General features: G+C 36.6%; 1 protein-coding gene across 4 annotated transcripts in view; it reads right to left on the minus strand.

Annotated features, from left to right (window-relative positions):
- RSF1 (remodeling and spacing factor 1) overlaps positions 1-23234 on the minus strand; it is a 184918-nt gene that overhangs the window by 13550 nt on the left and 148134 nt on the right. For all 4 annotated transcript variants that reach the window (XM_081241100.1, XM_081241099.1, XM_081241098.1 and 1 more), the window contains 7 exons: positions 21872-22078; positions 17161-17265; positions 15605-15684; positions 10549-10603; positions 9498-9607; positions 3252-3319; positions 1603-1810 (listed from right to left, as the gene is read on the minus strand). In XM_081241100.1, the coding sequence (XP_081097226.1) occupies positions 1603-1810; positions 3252-3319; positions 9498-9607; positions 10549-10603; positions 15605-15684; positions 17161-17265; positions 21872-22078 (833 nt within the window). The remainder of the gene's footprint in view (positions 1-1602; positions 1811-3251; positions 3320-9497; positions 9608-10548; positions 10604-15604; positions 15685-17160; positions 17266-21871; positions 22079-23234) is intronic.

The raw sequence follows: 23234 nt of genomic DNA on the forward strand, positions 1-23234 counted from the left end.
TAACAAGTCCAGTGAATTATTAAGTAACATTTAATGTAAAATACCCAGTTAATTGTATCAGTTTCCCCGTTTATAAAATGAAGAGATGTTTTGCCCCCTCTCCTTTTTTTAGAAGGAGTTATGAACATGAATTGATGCTGATTTTTGTACGTACATTGCTTTGGCCTCTTGGGAAGTCCTCCACATACCTCAAATTCAACATGCCCAAAAGTGAACTCATTATTTCCTAACCTACTCCTCTTTTCTGTTCCCTAGCCTGGTACTTGGTACTGTCACCCATCTAGTAATTCAAAGCAGAAACCTGGTATTTATCCTAATTTCTTTCTCGCTTTTCATTTCTCACATCTAATCAATGACTAATTCCTCCCGAGTCTATCTCATAAAGATAATATCTCAAACCTGATACCTCTTCTCAGTTCAGGCTCTCATATCCCATCTAAACTACTATAGCAATTCCCCAAAGTCTCTTTAATCTCTACACTCATTTCCCCTCAGTAAATCCTCTGAACGAATGCCAGGATGAATCTTTCTAAAACATAAACCTCATATTAGTCTGGTATTTAAAACCATTCAGTGGGTTTTCATCATCTTCAGGAAAGAGTCCAAATTCTTATGCATGACAAACAAAATACTCCATCATCTGGTTCCTTTTTATGTCTTGGCCACATTTCCAGCAGGGCACTTTCTGCTGCTTCCTCAATTCTTCTTATCCTGACACACCAGGAGTTTCCTAAATATTCTATGACGTTTTATGCCTGGCTGCCCTGGACAGGATTTCTCTGCTTAGAATACTTTCTTTCCTTCACTGCTTCTACTCTCACATTCATCTATCTGCCCAGTTCATTCTTCACATTTCAGATAAAGCTTTATTTCTACTCTGAGGCTTTCCTTGACCTCCCTGGATTGATCTGGCCCTTCTCTGTACCCTGACTTATGTTTTAGTAGCAATCATGCAGAATGACTTTTTTGTGGTTTATATGTTTGTTTCCTCCACTAAACAATATGAGAGGAGAAACTTTGTGGTATTCTTTCCATACCTGTTCTGCAGGGAAGCCTTTCCTGATCTTCCATACTGAATTACTTGCCCCAACCCAAACCCCTATGGGTCACCAGAGAATAGTTTCTAAATACTCATACCTGTCCATTTCTCACTTTTGACTGGGAACCTCTCATGGTCATGGTGGCAGAAGGTGGCACAGAGGTACACCACAAATGAATGCTAACTGCTGTTCATGAAATTTAAATACAATGTTGAATATTAAACCAACAAGCACAGGGACTTCCCTTCCCTGGTCCAGTGGTTAAGACTCTGCACACCCAATGCAGGGGGCATGGGTTCGATCCCTAGTTGGGGAACTAAGATCCCACATGCTGCATCATGCGGGCCCCCTCAAAAAAACAAACAATCCATAATCGATTAAAACAATCGTTTTAATCTAGAAAGAACCAAAATCAGCATTGCTAAATTTGTTTAAAGTATCCTGAAAACAGATTGTCTATGTGCACGAAGAACAAAAGCTCCATCAGAGCAGGGCCAAGCTTATCTGGTAGGCCTCTTCAAGCCTGGACCTAGAGAATGGGATCTACTGACAGACCACGCACCCATCACTGATCTTGAATTCATCCTCACTCTCTTCTTCATCCAGGTTGCTGTCACTGTCCAGATCATTTAGTCGCCGGCGTTTCTTCCGGCGAGCAGCAGCTGCCCTCTGGGGTCGTTTATTTTCTTTTCTTTCTTCATCCAAAATAGTAGAGATATCTTTTCCACGGTGGCCTGTGATAGTGGAGATATCTTTTCCTCGGCCAACTCCTGAGTCCAGGGGGAAGGGTGTAGGGCAGGTGAGGGGAAGAGAGGGAGGGAGAGAGAGAGACAACTATATGTTTATTAAAAGCTTCCCTTTAATATCTACAGATTGTCCTTAGCAGATTTCTTTTGATTTCTTTATTTTCTTCCTACAGATATGCAATTTTTTCACAACTTTAGCTGACAGAGCTCTCTTTTGTTTATCCTACTAAATAGAAGTTTACTATGTAGAGAACTTGCTTCTTCAAAAATTTTGATATGATTCATGTACCATAATATTTACCCTTTTAAAGCGTATAATTCATAGGTTTTTAGTATAGTCACAAAGTTGTGCAACCATCACCACTAACTCCAGAGCATTTTTATCACCCCAAAAAGAAACCTCATACCTATCAGCAGTCATTCAAGAATCTCTTCTTGGGGCTTACCTGGTGGTGCAGTGGTTGAAAATCTACCTGCTAATGCAGGGGACATGGGTTCGAGCCCTGGTCTGGGAAGATCCCACATGCAGCAGAGCAACTAGGCCCGTGAGCCACAACTACTGAGCCTGCGCATCTGGAGCCTGTGCTCCCCAACAAGAGAGGCCGCGATAGTGAGAGGCCCGCGCGCCGCGATGAAGAGTGGCCCCCGCTTGCCACAACTAGAGAAAGCCCTCGCACAGAAATGAAGACCCAACACAGCAAAAAGTAAAAAATAAATTAAAAAAAAAAAAGGAAAAGAAAAAAAGAATCTCTTCTTGAAAGCTGTCTTTTGGACATGGCTTTAGAAAGAGGCCAATCCATTCTTTAATTTTTTTTTTAAACTGTGTTTGCAGAGCAGAGAAAGTGAGAATTCAGCAGCAAAGATGTAAATAAGGAACACATGTCTGGAAAAGCTAGTGACTTCTTCAGTTTTACTACAAACAGCCTACTTATTATTAATCCTTTCTAGAGCTTTCATAATAACACTGGAGCACTGGTGATTTCCTACATAGCTCTTTAATTAAATTATCTTCAAATTCTTCTATTTTAATGTCACCCATTAAAGACTGTGAAATTAATAAATTGATTTTTAATTGAAAGCAATCATTTAGATTCTGATGATCCATAATTTTTGTGACTTTGTAGCAGTAGTGATCTAAAAATGGAAAGACAACAGCAAAGTTTTCTGTTTGGAAGCAGAAGAAAATTTTTTAATCTAGGGAAGAACATTTAACCTAGGGAGGAACATTTATGTTTCATATCAGATTACAAAATAATACTACTTTAAAAATAATTAGAAGCTCTGAGTCTATACACTGACACCATGTCCAGAGATTATTTTGAATCTCAGACAGTTAACATCAGTAGTGATCGTGACACATACTGAGGAGAATAAGAAAATATACTTGCTCACTGCTTCTAATCAGGGCATTTTAGTTAACGTATTGGCCGAGTTAGATGAAAAAGAGAAAATGATAAACACATACCTCCTCCATCAGCCTCTTTGATATCATCTTCTATAGCTTCATCAATTGCTTCATCAAACTCATCAAATCTAAAACACATACAACAATCACATTACAGCCTGTCCTGGCATATGGGTTAGGAAAATTGCCTCTGAAGTGAAAAAGGGCTGAATGTGAAACTGCTCTCTGCTACTTTGGGGCTGTGGGACTTGGATTAGACCACCTTAGTCCTGTTAACCTCAATTTCTTTGGTAAAACAGAGTTTTGTAAATCAGTATCTAATTCTAAGTTGTTTTTCATTTTCAAAGATCATCTATACCAGGCAGCAACAAATATTTTTGTAATGGGCTTTGTAGACTGTACAATCTCTGTTGTAACTACTCAACTCTGCCATTGTAGTGCAAGATCAGCCACAGACAATATAAGTGAATCAAAGTAGCTGTGCTCCAATATAACTTTATTTATAGACACTGTGATTTGAATTTCATGTAATTTTCAAATAATTTTATCCTTCTGGTTCTTTTTTCAACCATTTATAAATGTAAAAACCACTTCTAGGTCACATGCTATACACAAACTGGCAGTGAGCTGGATTGGCCCACAGGCCATAGTTTGCCAACCCGATTATACAAATCATATGACAAGGTAAACTGAACAAAATTCGTGTTCCAGAAATAATACTAAGTGTGAGAAGTATACTACTGTCGTTATTAAAGATTATATTATTATTATTATTACTGAAATTCATATACAGATGGTCAGAATTTTAGAACTAGGTAAACATACTTTTTCTCACAAGGGCTATTTCCTCCAACTTAAAGCAAAAAACCAAGACTAGGTGATTCCTAAGATTTATTCACATACAAAACTCTTTTCACTTTAGAACTGAGGTGACCAAAAGATAAAGTGACTTGAAGATCATGCTAAATATGGTAATTACTAGCCACATGTGACTATTTATATTTAAAATAATTAAAATAAAAAATGCTGTTCCTCACTAGCCATATTTCAAGTGCTCAACAGTGACATATGGCTACTGATTTCCATACTGGACAGCAAAGTAACAGAACATTTCCATAACCACAGTAAATTGGACAGCATTGGATTAAAGTTACACAGTGATTAACAACAGAGTTAAGACCAATAGCCAGGACTTCCCTGGTGGCACAGTGGTTAAGAATCCGCCTGCCAATGCAGGGGACACGGGTTTGATCCCTGGTTCAGGAAGATCTCACGTGCCGCGGAGCAACTAAGCCCGTGTGCCACAACTACTGAGCCTGTGCTCTAGAGCCCGCGAGCCACAACTACTGAGCCCGTGTGCCGCAACTACTGAAGCCTGTGAGCAGCCTAGAGCCCGTGCTCTGCAACAAGAGAAGCCACCGCAATGAGAAGCCCGCACACTGCAACGAAGACCCAACGCGGCCAAAAAGAAAAAAACAATAAAATCAAAAATCAAAAATCCTTGAAAAAAAAAACAATGACTAATAGCCAAATATTTTGCCTTTTGAGTTGAGAAACTCATTACAGCTATAGATTTCCTCTCTAGGAAAATATATATACCTACACAAACATAACATTTTACATATAATTTCAGAAGATTCACAAGTTTCAGGTTAAGAACTCTTCTTCTACAACATATTTTTAAATGCAACAGTTTACTTCCAAATTTTTCATGATTATAAACAATGCTATGAAAAACATCCTTATAGATATAGCTTAGCTTTTCCTTAAGGTAAATTCTGAGAAAGTAAAAATCTGTGCATCTATTCATTAGGCTAGAATAACAGATTCAGATACAGCCAGACATAAAGTTAATGGAAAACAGGATTTCTCCAGACAAGATGCAGCTGTAAAGTGCCATAACAATCAATTTCTTTGAGCCACTACTACTTTCTTACTGAGACACTCTGTTTTCTAAATTCAGAGACCATCAGAACCCTTGGACAAAGGAAATTATAGCAGTAAGAATGAAACACCCACCCCTGCCTAGAGGATCAAAGTCACTTTTAACACAAATAAGCAGCCTTGATTTACATCCCAGATTCAGAGTTTGGATAAGGGGTTGGACACAACGCTCCACACTCTATCTTGTTTTCAAGTAAATAGGACCGTGTGTCTACCATGCCGTCCACATATGATACTGACCCTTTCACAGTCCTGCTTTGCTTTGAGCCTTACTCTTCATTTAAATTTCATCTAAACTCTACCATTCCTCAGTATCTTTTCATAACTCTATCTTTTCTTTTGTTTGGTGAGATGCCCCTTGGTTCCACTATGAGACTTTGTTGGATTATAGGTTTGTTCCTGGTATTCTTGCTACAAATAAAATTGTTGGCTTAAAGGGCATACAAATTGTTCTTCAAGGGTTGTAGCAATTTAAAATACAACCATGAAGTGAATTTTACCATTAAGATATTTTTGCTAATATGGAAAAACAAAATTATTTGTTCCTTAATTTTAATTTGAATACCCAGTAAAGCCAATATTATTTTCAGGTTTACCGGTCATTTTTACTTTTTCATTTGCAAGTACTGGTTTGTGTCCTTTCCCCATTTTATTAGCCAGTATATTCATCTTTCCTTACAGATCTGTAAGAGCTTGTTATGTATTAAAGACTTTAACATCTTTGTCATATGTTGCAATTATTTCTATCCAAAGTGTATTCCTCACCCCCCCCTTTTTTTGGCCACGCCGTGGCATGCGGGATCTTAGTTCCCCAACCAGGGATCAAACCAATGCCCCCTGCAGTGGAAGTGCTGAGTCTAAACCACTGGACCACCAGGGAAGTCCCCAAAGTGTATTCCCCCTTTAACCTTTGCTTATTTTTTCAAGTTTTGAGACAGGAAAACTGACATTTTGTCCCGCTATCATTACAAATATGTGCCCATCCCATCTCCAGTCAGCCTCCCTCCCAAATAAGCAAACAAAAACAAATCATGCTCTCTAGTTCTAGTCTTCAAAATACACGGAAACTTAATTTTTCTTAAGGAACTGATTTCCAAACAAAAATGGCTTTTTATCCTTGACTTCAGCAGTGTTAATGTCTGAAGTATGCAACAGTCTTTGCAGACACTATGTGGAAAAACTATTTCCACTATGAAAAAAACTATATACTCACTGTTATTTTAAAAACTCATAAGCCATTCCTTTTGAATTTTAACTCCTTTACAAAATTTCTTTGCAGGCAGACATTTTCTTTTGTAAATGCCTTTTGTCTGAGTCTTTCTTAATTTTATATAATCAAATATCCTTTTCACTATTGTTTCTGTGTTTGGTGTTATGCTTAAAAAGTTGCTCTTTACATAAGAATATGTATCTTCCTTACCTCCTTTCGGGAACTAGGCAGGGTATAAATAAATGAATCACACAATACATATTATACTAAAAAACATAGTTTATATTACTGTTATATAATTTTAAGCTGAAGGGATCATCTGGGTTAGTTCACCATCATAAGTATGTCAACCAAGACCAGGGAAATGGACCAACCACTCAAAGATACATGGCTAATTAATGGCGTGGTGAGGGCTATAATCTGAAGTCTTCTGGCCCCCAATCCAATGCTCCTTCTAGTCAACTTTGACATCATCCTCTGTTAGGAGCTATAAGAATCCGATAAACAATTATTAAATGATAGTAGTGATGAAATTTTTTTTGGGGGGGAGGGTTTTTTTCCCTGTGTTGATATATTAAGTGCTTTAGATTTTATCCTCACAACAGTCCCATTGCACCCCATGTACAAAGTAAATTCTAGGTGTATTTAGAGCTTAAATATGACAAATAAAACTTAAAAAAAAATTAGGGGCTTCCCTGGTGGCGCAGTGGTTGAGAGTCTGCCTGCCGATGCAGGGGACACGGGTTCGTGGCCCAGTCCGGGAAGATCCCACATGCCGCGGAGCAGCTGGGCCCATGAGCCATGGCCGCGGAGCCTGCGCGTCTGGAGCCTGTGCTCCGCAATGGGAGAGGCCACAACAGTGAGAGGCCCACGTACCGCAAAAAAAAAAAAAAAAAAAACTTAAAAAAATTAGAGACAGCATATGGAGGACTCTATTAAATCTCTTTAAAAAGTACTAAGAAGCAGAAGGAAAAAAGAAAAATTGAGAAGAGACATACAAATGCCCAACAAGCACATGAAAAGATGCTCAACATCACCAACCATCAAGGAAATGCAAATCAAAATCATGAGACATCACCTCACATCTGCTAGGATGGCCGCCATGAAAAAAACAAAAGCCAACAAGTGTTGGCAAGGACGTGGAGAACCCAGAAACCCTGTACACTGTTGGTGGGAATGGAAAATGGTGCAGCTGCCATGGAAAACAGCATGGTGGTTCCTCAAAAAAACAAAAACAGAACTACCAAATGATCCAGCAATCCCATTTCTGGGTATATACCCAAGATGAAATGCTAATAAAACAAATTTCTTCTCCCATTAAAAACCACAGTTACATCAGGATTGAAAGACAATACAGTTCCCCGATGATGCTTGTTCTGATAATGTAAATTTGTTCCAACATAACTGATATATTAGGAAATAATTCAAGCATAATATGTATTTCATACTTGCTTATATGAAATTTTCCTTGTGAGAAACACTAGGTAAATGTAGAAAACTGCACCAGCTGTGTAGTGCACACACCTTACAAACATTTACCAGCTACCCAAGCTCATCATGTGTGTTATAAGCTATAGCCATCTGCATCTGGTATTACAACTTTCTGGCTGATTTCAAATAACCCTCCTTCTACCACTACACAATAATTTACAAACTGCAACTCTCCCCACAATCACTTCCACAGACAAGCTTCAGGTCTTTTTTCAACATAAAATGTCATATTTATTGTAGTATTTGTTATTTCTTAACCACTTAAGATGTGTCAAATGGTACTACCATTGTTATCTTTTTTTTTAATGTGTCACTAAAGAAGTTTTTGAATGTGTGGCCCTAACTCCATATTTCCCATAATCCCTATAGTTTTTGTGCAATTTTGCACACAATGGCAATTTTTAGGAATGCATTTGTTGTGTTTTAGTAGAATTGACTTTAACACTTGCACTTTCCATTAGTAGGTTTTGACTTCACTAGTTTTAACGATTTTATAAAAAAACGGTACTTTTTCAAAGTCTTTTTTTTTTTTTTTAAGGAAGAAGATGGACACCATTCCCCTAAATATTAAGGATTTTACTCTTACTGATCCTACTGCATTTTATTTTATTTATAACAGTTTATGGAAAAACCCAAACAAACTTTTCGGCCAACCCCAAAAAAGTTTTAACAATAACAACAGAAACTACACAAGGGGAACTCTTTCATGATCACTGACAAAAGTTTATAAACAGGAAACAAGCTTAAGGTTCTATAAAATCAACTCTGTTTTCCATCTCCAGTTATTCAAGTTAAAAGACTGTTTTGGTGTAGTCTAACAATGGTCTAAAATAATTAAAATATCACTTATTTATTATTTGAGTGAGACAGGGTGGTTTCGTGAAAAGAACGCTAGATGAGCAAATAATTAGAAGATAAGGTTTTAGTCTAGGTTTAGCTACTAACAGAGTGACTATGGAAAAAATCTCTCTCTGATATTTCTGGTGGTAGATGGTAAACCAGACTATATTTATTGAGTCTCTCAATAGGTACTGATGGAGCACTATGCTAGCTGTAAAGAACAGAGGGGTGCATAACACGGACATGGTACTTACCTTCATGTTAACAGTATAGTGCGGGAGAGCAATATTAATCAAAAAATTAAAATCACGATTGTTACAAATATAGAAGTACTTTCAAGAAGACAAACTGGTTGCTATGAGGGCATATAATAGAGGGGTTTGATTAAGAGAGGACTGTTAACAAGGTAAAAAACAGGAGGGAAATTCAAGGCAGAGTAAACAGTCTACACAAAGGGACCGAAAGAAGACAGTGTGGCTAACCTGAGAGAGTAAGGAAAAACATGGATGAGGTGGAGCTGAAAAGCTAAGTGCAGGGCAGGCTATGCAGTGCCTGTGGACCTTGTTAAAGGCATTGGTTCTTATCCCCAGAGCTACAGAAATCGGACAAAGTATGTTAAACAGAAGAGGATAACACGAGCAAATTACATTTGGAAAAGATGATGTTGGCTGCTCTAAAATTCTATGATTCTAAAGATGGTAAGTAAGAAATATATATACAACTTCTAATCATCACTGTCATTGCAATGGGAAAAGCATATACTTTGGGGTCAGGTTGTTTCAAGAACATTTTCCACTCCTTCATTCTCACAGATTTCATACCTGTAACTTATACATTTCCGTGTTCTTGTTGACCTCCTTTCAAGCAAGTTTGCTTTGGATTTTTTGGAATCTTTTTTCTTTTCTTCATGATCTTCAGAAAAATCTGGCTCCTGGTTTAAAAATATGATAATAAGTATATAGGTTATTACTCACAACAGAACAAAGTTCCTTGGAATTAATAGCTTTCTAATGTCCATCTAGGCAGCACATGTGAAAGGTTTAAAAAAAGTGAAATGATTCCCATAAAACTGAATAAACATGGCAATACTAAGTACAGAGATTAAAAAGAATATTGATGATCAAAGGATGAAAACACTTCTGTATTAAACTTATGCTTTTGTGAGTTTATAATTACCTCTTTTAAAACAATCATGATGAAGTCTATCCACTGATAATGAAACTTAACACACATAAATCAAAAGATATGCTGAATAAATGAAATAATGGGTTTAGAAGAAGAAAGGGGCATGGTGCTCCAGAAAAATAACTAACCAAGACAGGTTATTTCAGTGTGTGATTTAATTAAGCCTGAATGAAACTGCATATGAAACTAAGAAAATTTCTTCATTTCAAATGAATATCATGTTACATATATAGCTTTCTCAATTATAAATTAGATTAATAAATGCAAAACAATGGTATCCCTTCAAAGAAACCGAACTGTAAGAACACAAATTGAAGTTTCTGATAACCCTCAAAGCAGGGAATTAAAAACCAAATCTCCCTGAACTATTTTTTAGTCACTTCACATAAATAGCACATAAAGAAGCTAAAAACGAATTACCCAATTTAGGGTACAAAAAAAGAGCATAAACTCTGTGGGGTGAGCTTTAAACTTGGTTTGGATGTGATATTACATTTCGGGGCTATCTACATACACATAATTTCAATCATGAGGGAAATGGGTGATTTCTTTAAGGTGCTAAATTTTCATTTTTAATAAAATAGGTATACTATATATTTAAAACCACTCATATTACATAAAGTGAGTTAAATTTTAGAACAATTTTGGCAGTCTCCTCTTTAAAAATACTATAAACCAGAAACTTACTTGTGGAGGAATGATGTTTTCAATACTGATACCCACATACACCAAGCGTTCTTTCCTTTAAGTAAAAAACAAAAAAGCACACAAAGTGAGATTTGCTAAAAATGAAATTGTTATGAAAACATTACTAACACAGATAATACTAAAATGATGATTCATGGTAACAGCAGAAGCTAGGTCACAGACATGTTAGTTATTATCCATGAAACTTATAATATTGGTATCTGTGGCAGGCACAAAACTTCCTAAAGGTATGAAAACTTAGCTTTAGAAGTGACTTATGCCAGGTAAAATAAAACCTGTAAGTGAAACAGACAAGGAAATCTGATGAAAAGAGTCATGCTTGCGACTCACTGATGAAGTGATTGATGGAATACCAACTCTGAACAAACTGGATCTTTGTTATGCTGGAAGTTCTCAGTAATATTGTATGTGAATGATTCTAAGACCATCCACTTCTTGTTTGCAGAGAAGAAAAGCAGCAATACAGCCATATGTCTCTGCACTCTGGGATGCTTACAACAAAGATATCTTCAGAGTCAGTTAAGACTTCTCTAGAAAATGTGGATTTATGGACACTAATGACAGAGTTTCATTTCAAAGAAATCTTTGTTGACTTTAATTCAACATATTTTACACAACGAATTGCTATATAGAACAGAAGCTTTCTCTGGTTCTCCCAAAGTTAATTCAAATTCACCAAGAACAGCTGAGCTTTTACATACATGCCAGTGTATGTTCAACTAAACAGAAATAGTAACCACTCTTCCTCCATTTATTTGTGATGTCCCATATAGGACATTAATGATCCAGTTGTGTGGGTCCTGTAGAACACAGCCTTTACTGCCCCATAAACCCTGGGCTAGCAAGAATTTTATAGTCTTTTTAAGAGATGGGTTATGAAGCTATTAAATAAAAACTGGCATGTAAGAAAATAATAAAGTTATTTTAATCAAAACTTGTTTAAAAAAATTAGTACAGGGCTTCCCTGGTGGCGCAGTGGTTGAGAGTCCGCCTGCCGATGCAGGGGACGCGGGTTCGTGCCCCAGTCCGGGAAGATCCCACATGCCGCGGAGCGGCTGGGCCCGTGAGCCTGCGCATCCAGAGCCTGTGCTCTGCAACGGGAAAGGCCACAACAGTGAGAGGCCCGCATACCGCAAAAATAAATAAATAAATAAATAAAATGACATTAAAAAAAAAAAAAAAAAATTAGTACAGTTAATGAACTAAAAATTAGGAAAGGAAGAACAGTACTAGCTGAAATTAATAGGGAAGGCTACGTGGATAATTCAAAACTTCAGCTCTCTGTTATTAAATATGTTTCACATGTCTCTCTTTACATTAACCAAGTTTATTGTGGTATCAGTTCCTCTTTCATACCTCAAAAGATCTATTTTCACTTGACCATTATTTCTCTTCTCAACTCAATGGAAAAAACACTTAGTCATGTTCCATGTTAGGTCTTGACTTGTGTCAGGCTTCGAAATCGAAAGGTAAATGAGACATGGTTCTTGCCCTCACAATTATTTAACAACTAACTGTAGTCCATTATGAACAGGTATAATGGAAATGAGAAAAAGGAATGGATTTTCTCTTAAGAGCTGAGAAACTCGGGAAGGCTTTAAATAGGTGGTAATATCTGAGTAAGATCTTGAAGGTAGGTATGATTTCTCATCAAGGCATTCTCTTGCTCAGTAATCTTATGGAAAATTACATCTTCCATTCTATCTCACCACCTAGCTCAATGATCATATTGGGCCCAGACTTTATTATTACCAATAACCACACCCTTTCTAAAATTTCAATTTCAAGGAACCTGTTCTCTGACTTCTACTGACTCACTTTCCAGCTCACTCCCTCTGTTACACTGATTTCAACCATTCCCTGACTCCAGTGGGACCTCTATCCATTGACCCTACCCTTTTTTCACTGTCCGGCACTCCCTCTGTGTCCTTACTTTCCCCCTTACCTGGCTTAGACTCCATGGTCCATCATTACAAATATTCCTTTGCATACACTCTCAAATTCCTTGTCTCTTTCTCTCCTTCCCTCTGTTATATTACCTGGAAAATTCCAACCCTGATTAAATCCAACTCTCTGCTTGCAAAGCACTAGTGATAGTACTTTGGAAGTACATAGCTATTTGAATTCCCAATAATTTCTGGCACCAAGTCCAGGAAGGGACATTTACATATCAGCTGAATGGACTTCTGAAACATCAGATTTCACAGAGCATCACAGCTCCAGCTCTATAGACAGTTGCTGGCTAGTTACTAGTTACTCACTGACACATCCTTCTTTTCCACCATACCGTAGAGCCACATATCATACACCTCATGTTGATTACATTGCCTGGCATAAAGCAGGTGCTCAATAAATGTTCATTAAATGTTGACTAAAAGAACAAACAAGGGGAAAGATGCTCTAGCACTATGACAGAGACAGTAAGCAAGGCTCTAAGTTGTTAGGATGAATGCTAGAGAAATTATTTCACAGATTTGAAACAGGATGAATAAAAATGCTCACTTTTAAAAAGAGATGAAGTCACCTGAATTTACAGTTAATATATTATTTACTTTAGAAACATACATATTTTGCTATTTAGAGCTCTTAATATATACATACATTAGGAGTTACAAATAATGAAAGCTTTGTTAACCAGATTTTGGGGGGAATTAACAAACAACAGTAACAGTTAACTTGCCTTGTTAGAATGGTCTCGTATAGGATTTAGTGTGTGATGTAAAGGCACAATTACAGATGTCCTCTTAAAGGATGACATTTAAGTAAAGAGGATTACCAAGGATAGAAGAGAAAGTAGATGAACTAGTAAATGGGAGACCAATAATATAAACAAATGTTGTGGCACATTTTAACATAAATTTCTAAAACTGAAAGTATTTCTTAACTGCAGCAGCATATTCTAAAGTGTGTGAGGCAAGAGTAAAATAAATGTTCACCCATCTTTCCACATATAAAACATACAAGCATCACAGGCCTCCAAAGAATAAACGGATATAATGTGAGTATGAGACAAATTCTTAGTGGTTTACATTCTTGGCTTTTAGAGAGAATCTACTTTCTTCCAAGTCCTTAAAGGGTGAGCCTATTAGCTATCTACACTGCTAAGTCAGATCAGCTTCAGAACATGAACTCATTTCTCAGAAGGGCAGGCAGATTGCAGGAAGACCGAGTCTAATTTTTAATTATGATTTAATTTGAAGCATTTTTAGTTAGATCTTTTCCAGTGTCAAAAATTATGACAGGAGCAGTTCGCACATCAAAATAGTCCTAATAACTGTATACAGGACTGTTAGTTCCTAAATATAAAGGTATTTAGACAACCAATTAAAAAAAAAGTACTACTTTTATCTCCTAGTGAACTTCAGAGATGAACTTTGCCTTTAAACTAAGCAGCATATATCATGAGCCAGAGAGAGCTCAAGGTGAGCAGTAAAGAGGAAAAAGGATCTAGAAGCTGAACCCATTTTTAAGGTTCAACTTGGCACAGAGTAAAGTGTGTGGACTATGGAATGAGCAGACTGTTTCAACGCAAACTAAAGTTTTGAGGGGAATACTATGTGACAAGAGGTAAAAGTTAAAGTAGCAGCAAATGAAGGAGCAATCAGGAGACACTGCTTAGATTTTTCTCATACTATGTACAAATGGGCATCAAGTCCTACTGATTAATCCTCTGAAAATTCTCTTCAACCTCTCTACTGTATCATCATGATGACTGCTCTAGTTCAGGCCTCACTGGCTCTCACAGACTTTATTCCAACAGCCTCAACTCTAATTCCTTCTTCTTACTGTTACCAGGGCATTTTTTCTGAAATAAGAGTCTGATTATGCACATCCCTACTTTGATGGGTCCCCCATGCCTCTAGAGAATAATTCAAATTTCCTAGCCAGTTATGCAAAGCTGTTCACAATCTGGCCTCAGTTTCCTTTATAGCTTCATCCCCCACCACTCTTCTACTCTCACATTTACACTCTCTTTGCTTGTACTGTGCTCTTTGCCTGAAATATCCTTTCTCTGCATGTCCACCTATATAACCCCTAGTTATCTTCCAAGGACTTCCCTGATAACCTCAACTCCTAGGAGAACTAAAGTGCTCCTCCACAACGTTCTAGTATTGCTCTAAATATACCTCGATTTGTCTACTTTACTGAATCACTGGTTCATACATCTGCATCCTCTGGTAGAAGGTGAACTCCAGGTAAGCAAGAGCTTTGTCTTACTCATCTTTTCTCTTCAGTTTGGAACACAGTAGGAATGAATGAATGTTTAGCAATAGACTAATCAACAAAGGTACATATAAATATAAATAAATACAAACTTACTGTCTTGATTTTGAGCCCCCTTTAAAGATTAAGCTCAACTCCAATCTTACCTCCTCCAAGAAGCCTTCTTCAACTGCTTTAGACCACACTGCAGTGGCATATTGAAAAGGGAGGCATTGCTTACAGTCAGTAGGACACAGTTCAGCATTTAAATGCTCTTTATTTCATCAGTGTTAATTCTGCCCACCCAAAGAGATGACATGGGTAACTAAACTGTAGACCAGTTCTTACAGTTTTCTTGTACTCCCTACATACTTAGCTACATATCCTCCACAATACTTGGGCCAATACTTATTCAGAGTAGGTTCTGATATATATTTTAGATCAGGGATTGGCAAACTTTTCCTGTAAAAGGACAGATAATAAATCAGGTTTGGGTAATAAGGTCCCTGTTGCAACCACTCAACTCCGCTGCTGCAGTGCAAAAGCAGTCACAGGCAACATATAAACAAATGAGCATGGCTATGTTCCAATAAAACTTTATTTATGGACAATGAAATCAGAATATACAATTTTCATGTGCCATGACATATGATTTTCATTTTGATTTTTATCTAATCATTTAAAAAAGAAAAAACCATTCTTAGCTGGGCCATATTTGGCCCACAGGTCAGAGTTTGCCAAACCCTGCTTTAGACAGACACATTAGTCTATACTGGAAGACAATTCTGAGGTCAAATTCCCAAGTAAAACATTAACACACATATCACAATACCTGCGTTCAGCACGCTCCTTCTTCTTTAAGGCAACATCCAAATCCTGCAATTGTTCCTCTAATTTTTCACACAGTAGTTTCTGAAAAAATAAAACAGATGAGTCATTTTACACACCTTTCCACAATCATTTGTCTTTTGCCTATTAGCTATAGATACCATGCTATGAGAGCTGGTAAGGGGCCACGTAGTGAACATTGAAATGTTCCTTGTATTTAATTAAATAAAGACATGCCGCTTCAGTTCATCCATTGAACTGAAGATGAGCAGGGTATCTTTAAAGTAACACACATGTTAAAGAAACTTACAGCTTTGCCGAGAAACATGTTCAATGCCTATCTTGCTGGCAGTAATCAATGTTTAAAAAAGCATTTGGCTCACTGTATATACATGACAGTGATTAAAAAAAATTTTTAAATCCTAAGACATTTTTAAGGAAGAAGGTTTATGTACAATAAAATACAATGGTGCCAATCACTATTTTTTAAAAAAGAGAATGGAAAAAAATTTACAAAACCACGCTACATGGTTACTGGGTCAAAACAGAGCTGAAGAATGTAATTGATAAAGTGATGCTAAGCCAAAAAAATTTCACTTTACTATGAATGAAATAAAGGCCATCTTTTTTTTTTTTTTTTTTTTTGGCTGCGCTGTGCGGCTTGCGGCATCTTGGCTCCCCAACCAGGGATCGAACCCATGCTCCCTGCAGTGGAAGTGCGGAGTCCTAACCACTGGACTGCCAGGGAAGTCCCAAGGCCATCATTTTTAAAGTAAAATGAGACTGGGCTTGTGAGAGAAAGGACCTCTTGGATGCAAAAAAATATCCTGCTCTTCAGTTTTAAAAGAAATCCACCTGAATCGAGATACAAGAGAAAACAGAATCCATGTTTCTATTCATAGTACCATTATAATGGTGCATAATTCATAATATCATCTATAAAACTGACAAAAAGAAGGTAGGCAGAAATGAAAAAGAGAATGAAACAAAGGGATAAACAAAAGGAAGAAACTTATTTCTTCCCTTGTATATTATCTTAATTTGGGGGGGTTTTGTGCCTTTAACAAATGTGAGAAAAAATAAACCAGAGATTATAATTTTACAAAACCCAGAGGTCTTCTAAGAATTGCTTTGGAAAAAAAATAAAGGGAAGACCTAAAAGATACTAATAAAAGGTCGTTGTTTTTTTTTTTTTTTTTTTTGCGGTACGTGGGCCTCTCATATTGTGGCCTCTCCCGTTGCGGAGCACAGGCTCCAGATGTGTAGGCTCAGCAGCCATGGCTCACAGGCCCAGCCACTCCGCGGCATGTGAGATCTTCCCGGACCGGGGCACAAACCCATGTCCCCTGCATCGGCAGGCGGACTCTCAACCACTGTGCCACCAGGGAAGCCCTAAAAGGTAGTTTTTATCAATAGTCTCTAATTTCACAGAAATTTAAACAAGAGGTCAACAATATCTACAAATTGAAGATTAAAATGTTTAGTGGCTGTCAAGAAATATTATTAATTTAAACATAAAATCAAAGACTGGAAAAACAGAACTGTGCTGGGTCATCATACATGTTGGCAAGGGGGGCAGAACCATTCTCCATCTGGGATGATCATGAGAGGAGGGCGAAGGCAGGCAGTGTGGTATCCACTGTCACAAGAGTCGCACAGGAGAATCTGAAATAAACCACAGATTAATTGTCAACCTAACTCTATGACCAATATTCAATGACTCAAGTTAAAATAAGGACATTTCTATATTTTTAGCATAAAACTAAGTAATATACTATACTATATTCTTTATCTGCATAAAGCATAATAATAAAAAAGCTCTGATAATTAGGAACCTAACATGTCTTTTTTTTTTTTTTTGGACCTCACTGCACAGCTTGTGGGATCTTAGTTCCCTGACCAGGGATTGAACCCAAGCCCTTGGCAGTGAGAGTGCAGAGTCCTAACCACTGGACCGTCAGGAAACTCCCCTCTAAGATATAACTTTTTTTAAAAATTTAAGAACCAAAAAAAATAAAATGTTAAGCTAATAAATTAAGTGAAAAATAACAAGTCTTTTCTGAACTAGAGTTACAATCCTTTTTTTGTATGCCATGAGAAATATGATAACACATTCTTTATAACAGAGTTTTATAGCTGAAGTACCATAAACTTCCCTACCACACACAGGATTTTTAAAATACAAATAATTTCCACTGTAAATAGCAGTTCAATTACCTATCTATAAGAAATATTCAAGGCTCCTTTTATCATGTAAATTCAAACATGAGAGGAATGGAACTACACTAAGGACAACCATGTTCAAATAAAAAAGCTACAAATAATTAATCCTAAGTTGATTATTTTTTGCTATTCGAGTTTCAGATGACCAGTTCTCTAAAACTTAAAATGGTACACACTCATGAATTAAACTTAAAAAAATCCTTTATTTTAAAATAATTTTAGATTTATGGAAGAGTTGCCAAGATAGGACACTAACGTTAATATCTTACATAACCATGGTACATTTACCAAAACTTAAGAAATTAACATCAGTATAAAACTATTAACTAAACAACAGACATTATTCAGACTTGACCAGTTTTTCCACTATTGTCCTTTTTTTGATTCTAGGATCCAATCCACGATATTACACTGCATTTCAGCATCTCTTCTTAATTTCCTCAGATCTGTAACAGTTTCTTGGTCTTTCTTTGTTTTCCATGACTTTGACAGTTTTGCAGAGTACTACTCAGTTATGCAGACTGCCCTCAGTTTGGGTTTGTCTGATGTCTTCTCATGATTAGACTGAAGTTGTGGGTTTTTGAGAATACCATAGAGGTGAAATGCCCTGCTCACTACATCATATCTGGGGGTACATGATAGTGTAACAATTTGATAATTTACTGTTCAAATTGTTCAAACTGTACAATATGACTTATTACTGGTGATATTAACTTCAATCACTTGGTTATAGTAGTGTCTGTTGTTTTTCATCACTGTAAAGTTACTTTTCACTTTCTATACTCTATTCTCATTAAAAGTGATAACTCCAGCCCATGCTCAAGGGGAAGGGAATTAAGCTCCACTTTCTGAAGAGAGGAGTATCAAAGAATTTGTAGAGATAAGTTAAAACCACAGTAATTAATAAATATTTGGGGGGAAGATATGTTGAAATTATGCTATACCCTGTTTTTCCTTACAGCTTCACCCACTAGTTTTAGGACTCATCAGTGGATCTTGCTGCAATAATTATCACTGGGAATTCCCTGGTGGTCCAGTGGTTAGGACTCTGTGCTTCCACTGCTTGGGACCTGGGTTCAATCCCTGGTCTGGGAACTAAGATCCCACAAGCAAAACAAAACAAAACAAAACAATTATTACTGCGGTGTTCTAATGGTGATTTTCTGTTTTCCTCATGCCCTCAACATTTGCTATTTGGAATTCTTCTGTAAAAAAAAAAATGTCCTTCCCCCATTACCCCATTTTTTTGTTTATTCAATTATTTATTTTATCAGAATGAACTAATGAATGTTATTTTATTCTTTGGGCTATAATCTAAAACAATTATTTAATTTATTGTTCAAATTGTTCTAGCCATTGATATACTAGGAGTTTTCAGGTTGGCCCCTGTGTCCTTAGGACTCATTTGCATGCTTTTTTTTTTTTTTTTTAAAGCACTTCCTTACTTTCTGGTAATACAGGATACTCCAGGCACATCTTATATTTTCCTGGCCCAAGCCTTAGAATCAGCCATTTTCCCCAGAAACACTGGTTCCTTTATTGGAGAATGGTATTTAGAAATCAAGATCTGGGTGCTGAGTGCTCACTGCTCCTGGGTATCCCTGATTCTAAGTTCTCACAGAGGACAGAGCTAGGAAATACATGTATGTATAGTACCCCATGTATATACATATATCTATATTAAAATAAGTATGACTTCATACTAATAACTCACCATCTAATCCAGCACCACAGGGTTCATTCTAGCCTTCAGCCTTATTTGTAACTTCTTTAACAGTGAGAAAGCTGGTTCCCATTATCTACACTTCATTTATTTGTATATAGTTTTATTTGTACATAGTTATATATAGTTTCTGAATTGCTAACATGTACCATGGGGAGGGTGTAGAGTGGGGGACGGAATGTGCACACATTTTAAAAGTGAAAAACTCCCTTCTCCATTTGCTACCAATAGCCAGAATTCAATTTAAGTTATACTAACATTATACTTCAGTTACGTGATTGATTGCTTACATAGGCATATATGGACTAACCTGGGCACCTGATTCTACTTATCACATTATTTCTATGTTAAAGCATAAGCTAAATTTCAAATAACAAAATTAAAAATAAACTTTTAGGGCTTCCCTGGTGGTGCAGTGGTTGAGAGTCCGCCTGCCGATGCAGCGGATGCGGGTTCGTGCCCTGGTCCAGGAAGATCCCACATGCCGCAGAGCGGCTGGGCCCATGAGCCATGGCCGCTGAGCCTGCGCGTCCGGAGCCTGTGCTCCGCAACGGAAAAGGCCACAACAGTGGCCCGCGTACCGCAAAAAATAAAAAATAAAAAAAGTAAATAAATAAACTTTTAAAATTCAGTTTATTTCTAAAATGATGATTGTCTCTATTCTTCAGGAAAGGTAAAAACCCATTAAAATAAATACTACTACGTGAGATTTCCAAGCTTCAGGCAATGATCCACTTATTTTCACTAAAACATCTGAAAAACCTGATAGAGTTCTATACTCATCTATGAATTTATTGCTTTTCTGCTGTAAGCTCAAAGAGAACAAGGACCACATCTAATTCACCATCATTTCTCTACGACTTAACACACAACAGCTGCCTAACATTTTTATTTGAGGATTATCCTTAAATATCTAGCATAAGAAATCCACCATATTTGGGATCTTCAGTTTCCAATGTCATTCTCTTTGGCACAATAACCAGCAATGGGATTTTCAGAGCAGGTATTAAGATAACCAAATAAAAATCCTATGTGTGTTCCGAGAAGGGTACAACTTTCTCCATCTCCTGGATGCCATTTCTGCTCACCTCATTTTACTTTTTATTTCTTCACACCCCTTTTTCATTGACGTCTATTGCTGCCTCAGTCAAAATGCATTCTCTCAGTATAAAAAATATTAGGAAATGGTAGGGAAAGAACACAAATATTGATTTTTACTTGATTTAGGGGGCAGAAAAGACCACTACCTCAATCTTCTCTTTGCCTTTCTCCACACAAAAGTCTTGACGTAACTTTTATAGTTTGATGATCATAAAAATGCTTAGAAGGGTCTTCTCAGTGTAATTTTGACAACTGTTCTTCTCGGAGCTAAAGTTATTCTCTGGGTCTAAGTTATATCTTTTACTTGAACCCTCTGAAACTACTGGGATTTGATCAACGTCACTGATTTGGTTTCCAGATATGATTTTCACATTTAGGAAGAAAACTGCAAGTAAACCACAAACAGCTTTACTCCAGCACACAACAGATACCAGGAACTGTGCTTGGCAACTTTACATAACTTATTTCTGCTCCCATACAACTCAACCTATGTGGAAGTTTCTTTATGTCTCTTTCTACTTAATAGGTGGAGCTTGCTTTTAAAGTCAAATCTATTCAAAAGAACAGAACGGTTGCATAGAATTGAGCATAACAAGAGTGTTTCCTCAACAGTTTCTTTAGAAAGCACTTATGAACTGCAAAAAAACATACATAGGTTGGGAACTGGTTTTCCTGATTTAGGCAATCTTTGAAGAACTTACTTCCTAAATAAGAAAGTCCCATGTAAATCTGTCACTATTTTTCTGAATATATCTGGTCTATAATTATACTCTTAAATTTTTTTTTTACGACTGTCCACTTTCTAAAGTTTAAAGCCCTACTAGGTTACTACTTGACTTACATGTTTTTACAGAAAGGCAACAGGCCCTTCAGGTCTTACTTATTTAAAGCTGCCACTTCAGAAATATCATTATAAAGTAACTTAAAGGAAAAGAAGAAAATTTTAAAGGAAAAAAACAGAATAGAAATATTTGAATAAACTAATTGATCTGTGAGAAGAGATGAGAAGTGCATGCTTAAGTAGAGGAAAGATCAATATAAAGCCAAGTAAGAATGAAAGCAAGATCCTAATCCTCCCTAGAGTTGGGTTATTATCTGAGAAACAGAAATAAAGGCTATTTTGCACACATAAAACTGAAATCATGATCAAACCGAGAAGTTAGGCTGCTTCACACCACAGCATGCCAATAATTTGAATACTGTCCATTTAGATCAGGTACATACTAGTTCAGGATGGTTTGGAAGGCCACATTTTTTGCATGGTTCATCATCATCTGCTAGGATGGCGTCTTCACTTTCCTTTTCTTCCTCCTCTTCCGAAGCTGCAGATGATTTTTCACTGTCAGACCCTTCACTTTCATCATTGCTGGAATATTTCCACCTGCCACGTGTTCGAGAACCAGTCCATCGAACTTTGCCTTTGGGTTTTACCTTATATAAAATAAAACATTAGGATAATCTGATGTAATAAGAATGTTAAAAAAACACTTCTGATTACATGTGCATTGTAGAATATTTAGTGAATATACAAAGAAGAAAAGAAAAATTATTTTAGCTTCATCCACAGATATACTTACTATTAAATTTTGGTATATATTTCCATTAATTTTTTCTACTTTTTGGAAAGGAGAATTATAATGAACACTCTGTCTTATAACTATTTTCCCTAGTTATAAAATAGTCTCCTAACATCATGTGTGTGTGTATATATATGTATAAGCCATCACATAGCTATATTTATCTAATCCACTACTAGACAGACATTTAGGTAGTTTTCCATTTTTCACTTTCATAAACAATGTATCCTTGCAAATACAAACTTTTACACACACTTCTGTGGTTAGGATAAATTCCTTGAAGAGGATTCTGGGTCAAAGGTCATGCACTTTTCAAAGACTCTATAATAGAGCGTTGACTATATTCTCACATATTGTTACATAAAAAATTTAATTCCCGTATTAGTGATGAATTTAAAAAATTTAATGGGTCAAAAATGCATACAAAAATCCTGACAAACTTAAAAAATATTATTCAGAGAATAACTTTATAATGTTGGGAACTGCTTTGTATTGGCTGGCTTCACAATATTTTAAGTCATATTTCTGTTCACTCCTACAGTATAAGTCCCCACCAAAGAGCAAAATAATTCTAACAACAGAAGGGAAAATTTTTTTAAAGTAAAAATTTAAAAATTTAGTATTTCAGGGAACAAAGGATCACTTGCAATTAAGAACAATCTGACCACTTAAATATATCAAAAACAAAAGTAGTACTTTTAATTACAGCAAACTCCCATAGGCTAGCCAAAGACTTGTACTAGATTTTGCTTAAAATAAGAGGGTCATAGAAAAAAAAAAAAATTCTGGCTCTACGACTAATGATTAAAATGGGGACACAGAGGCACTCTTAAACACTGGCAATGAGAGGGTACATTAACTGGGCCTTTTTAGGAGGGCAATATAGAGAAAGCTATCAGAACTTAAAATACATATGCCCCTTGACCCAGCAATTCCAATTCTAGGGGTCTATTCTAAGGAAATACTCACTCATGTCCAAAAGGATCTTCAATGCAGCACTGCCTGTAATA

Source organism: Mesoplodon bidens (assembly GCF_964165515.1).
Source record: "Mesoplodon bidens genome assembly, chromosome: 7".
NCBI classification, from domain to species: Eukaryota; Metazoa; Chordata; class Mammalia; order Artiodactyla; family Ziphiidae; genus Mesoplodon; species Mesoplodon bidens.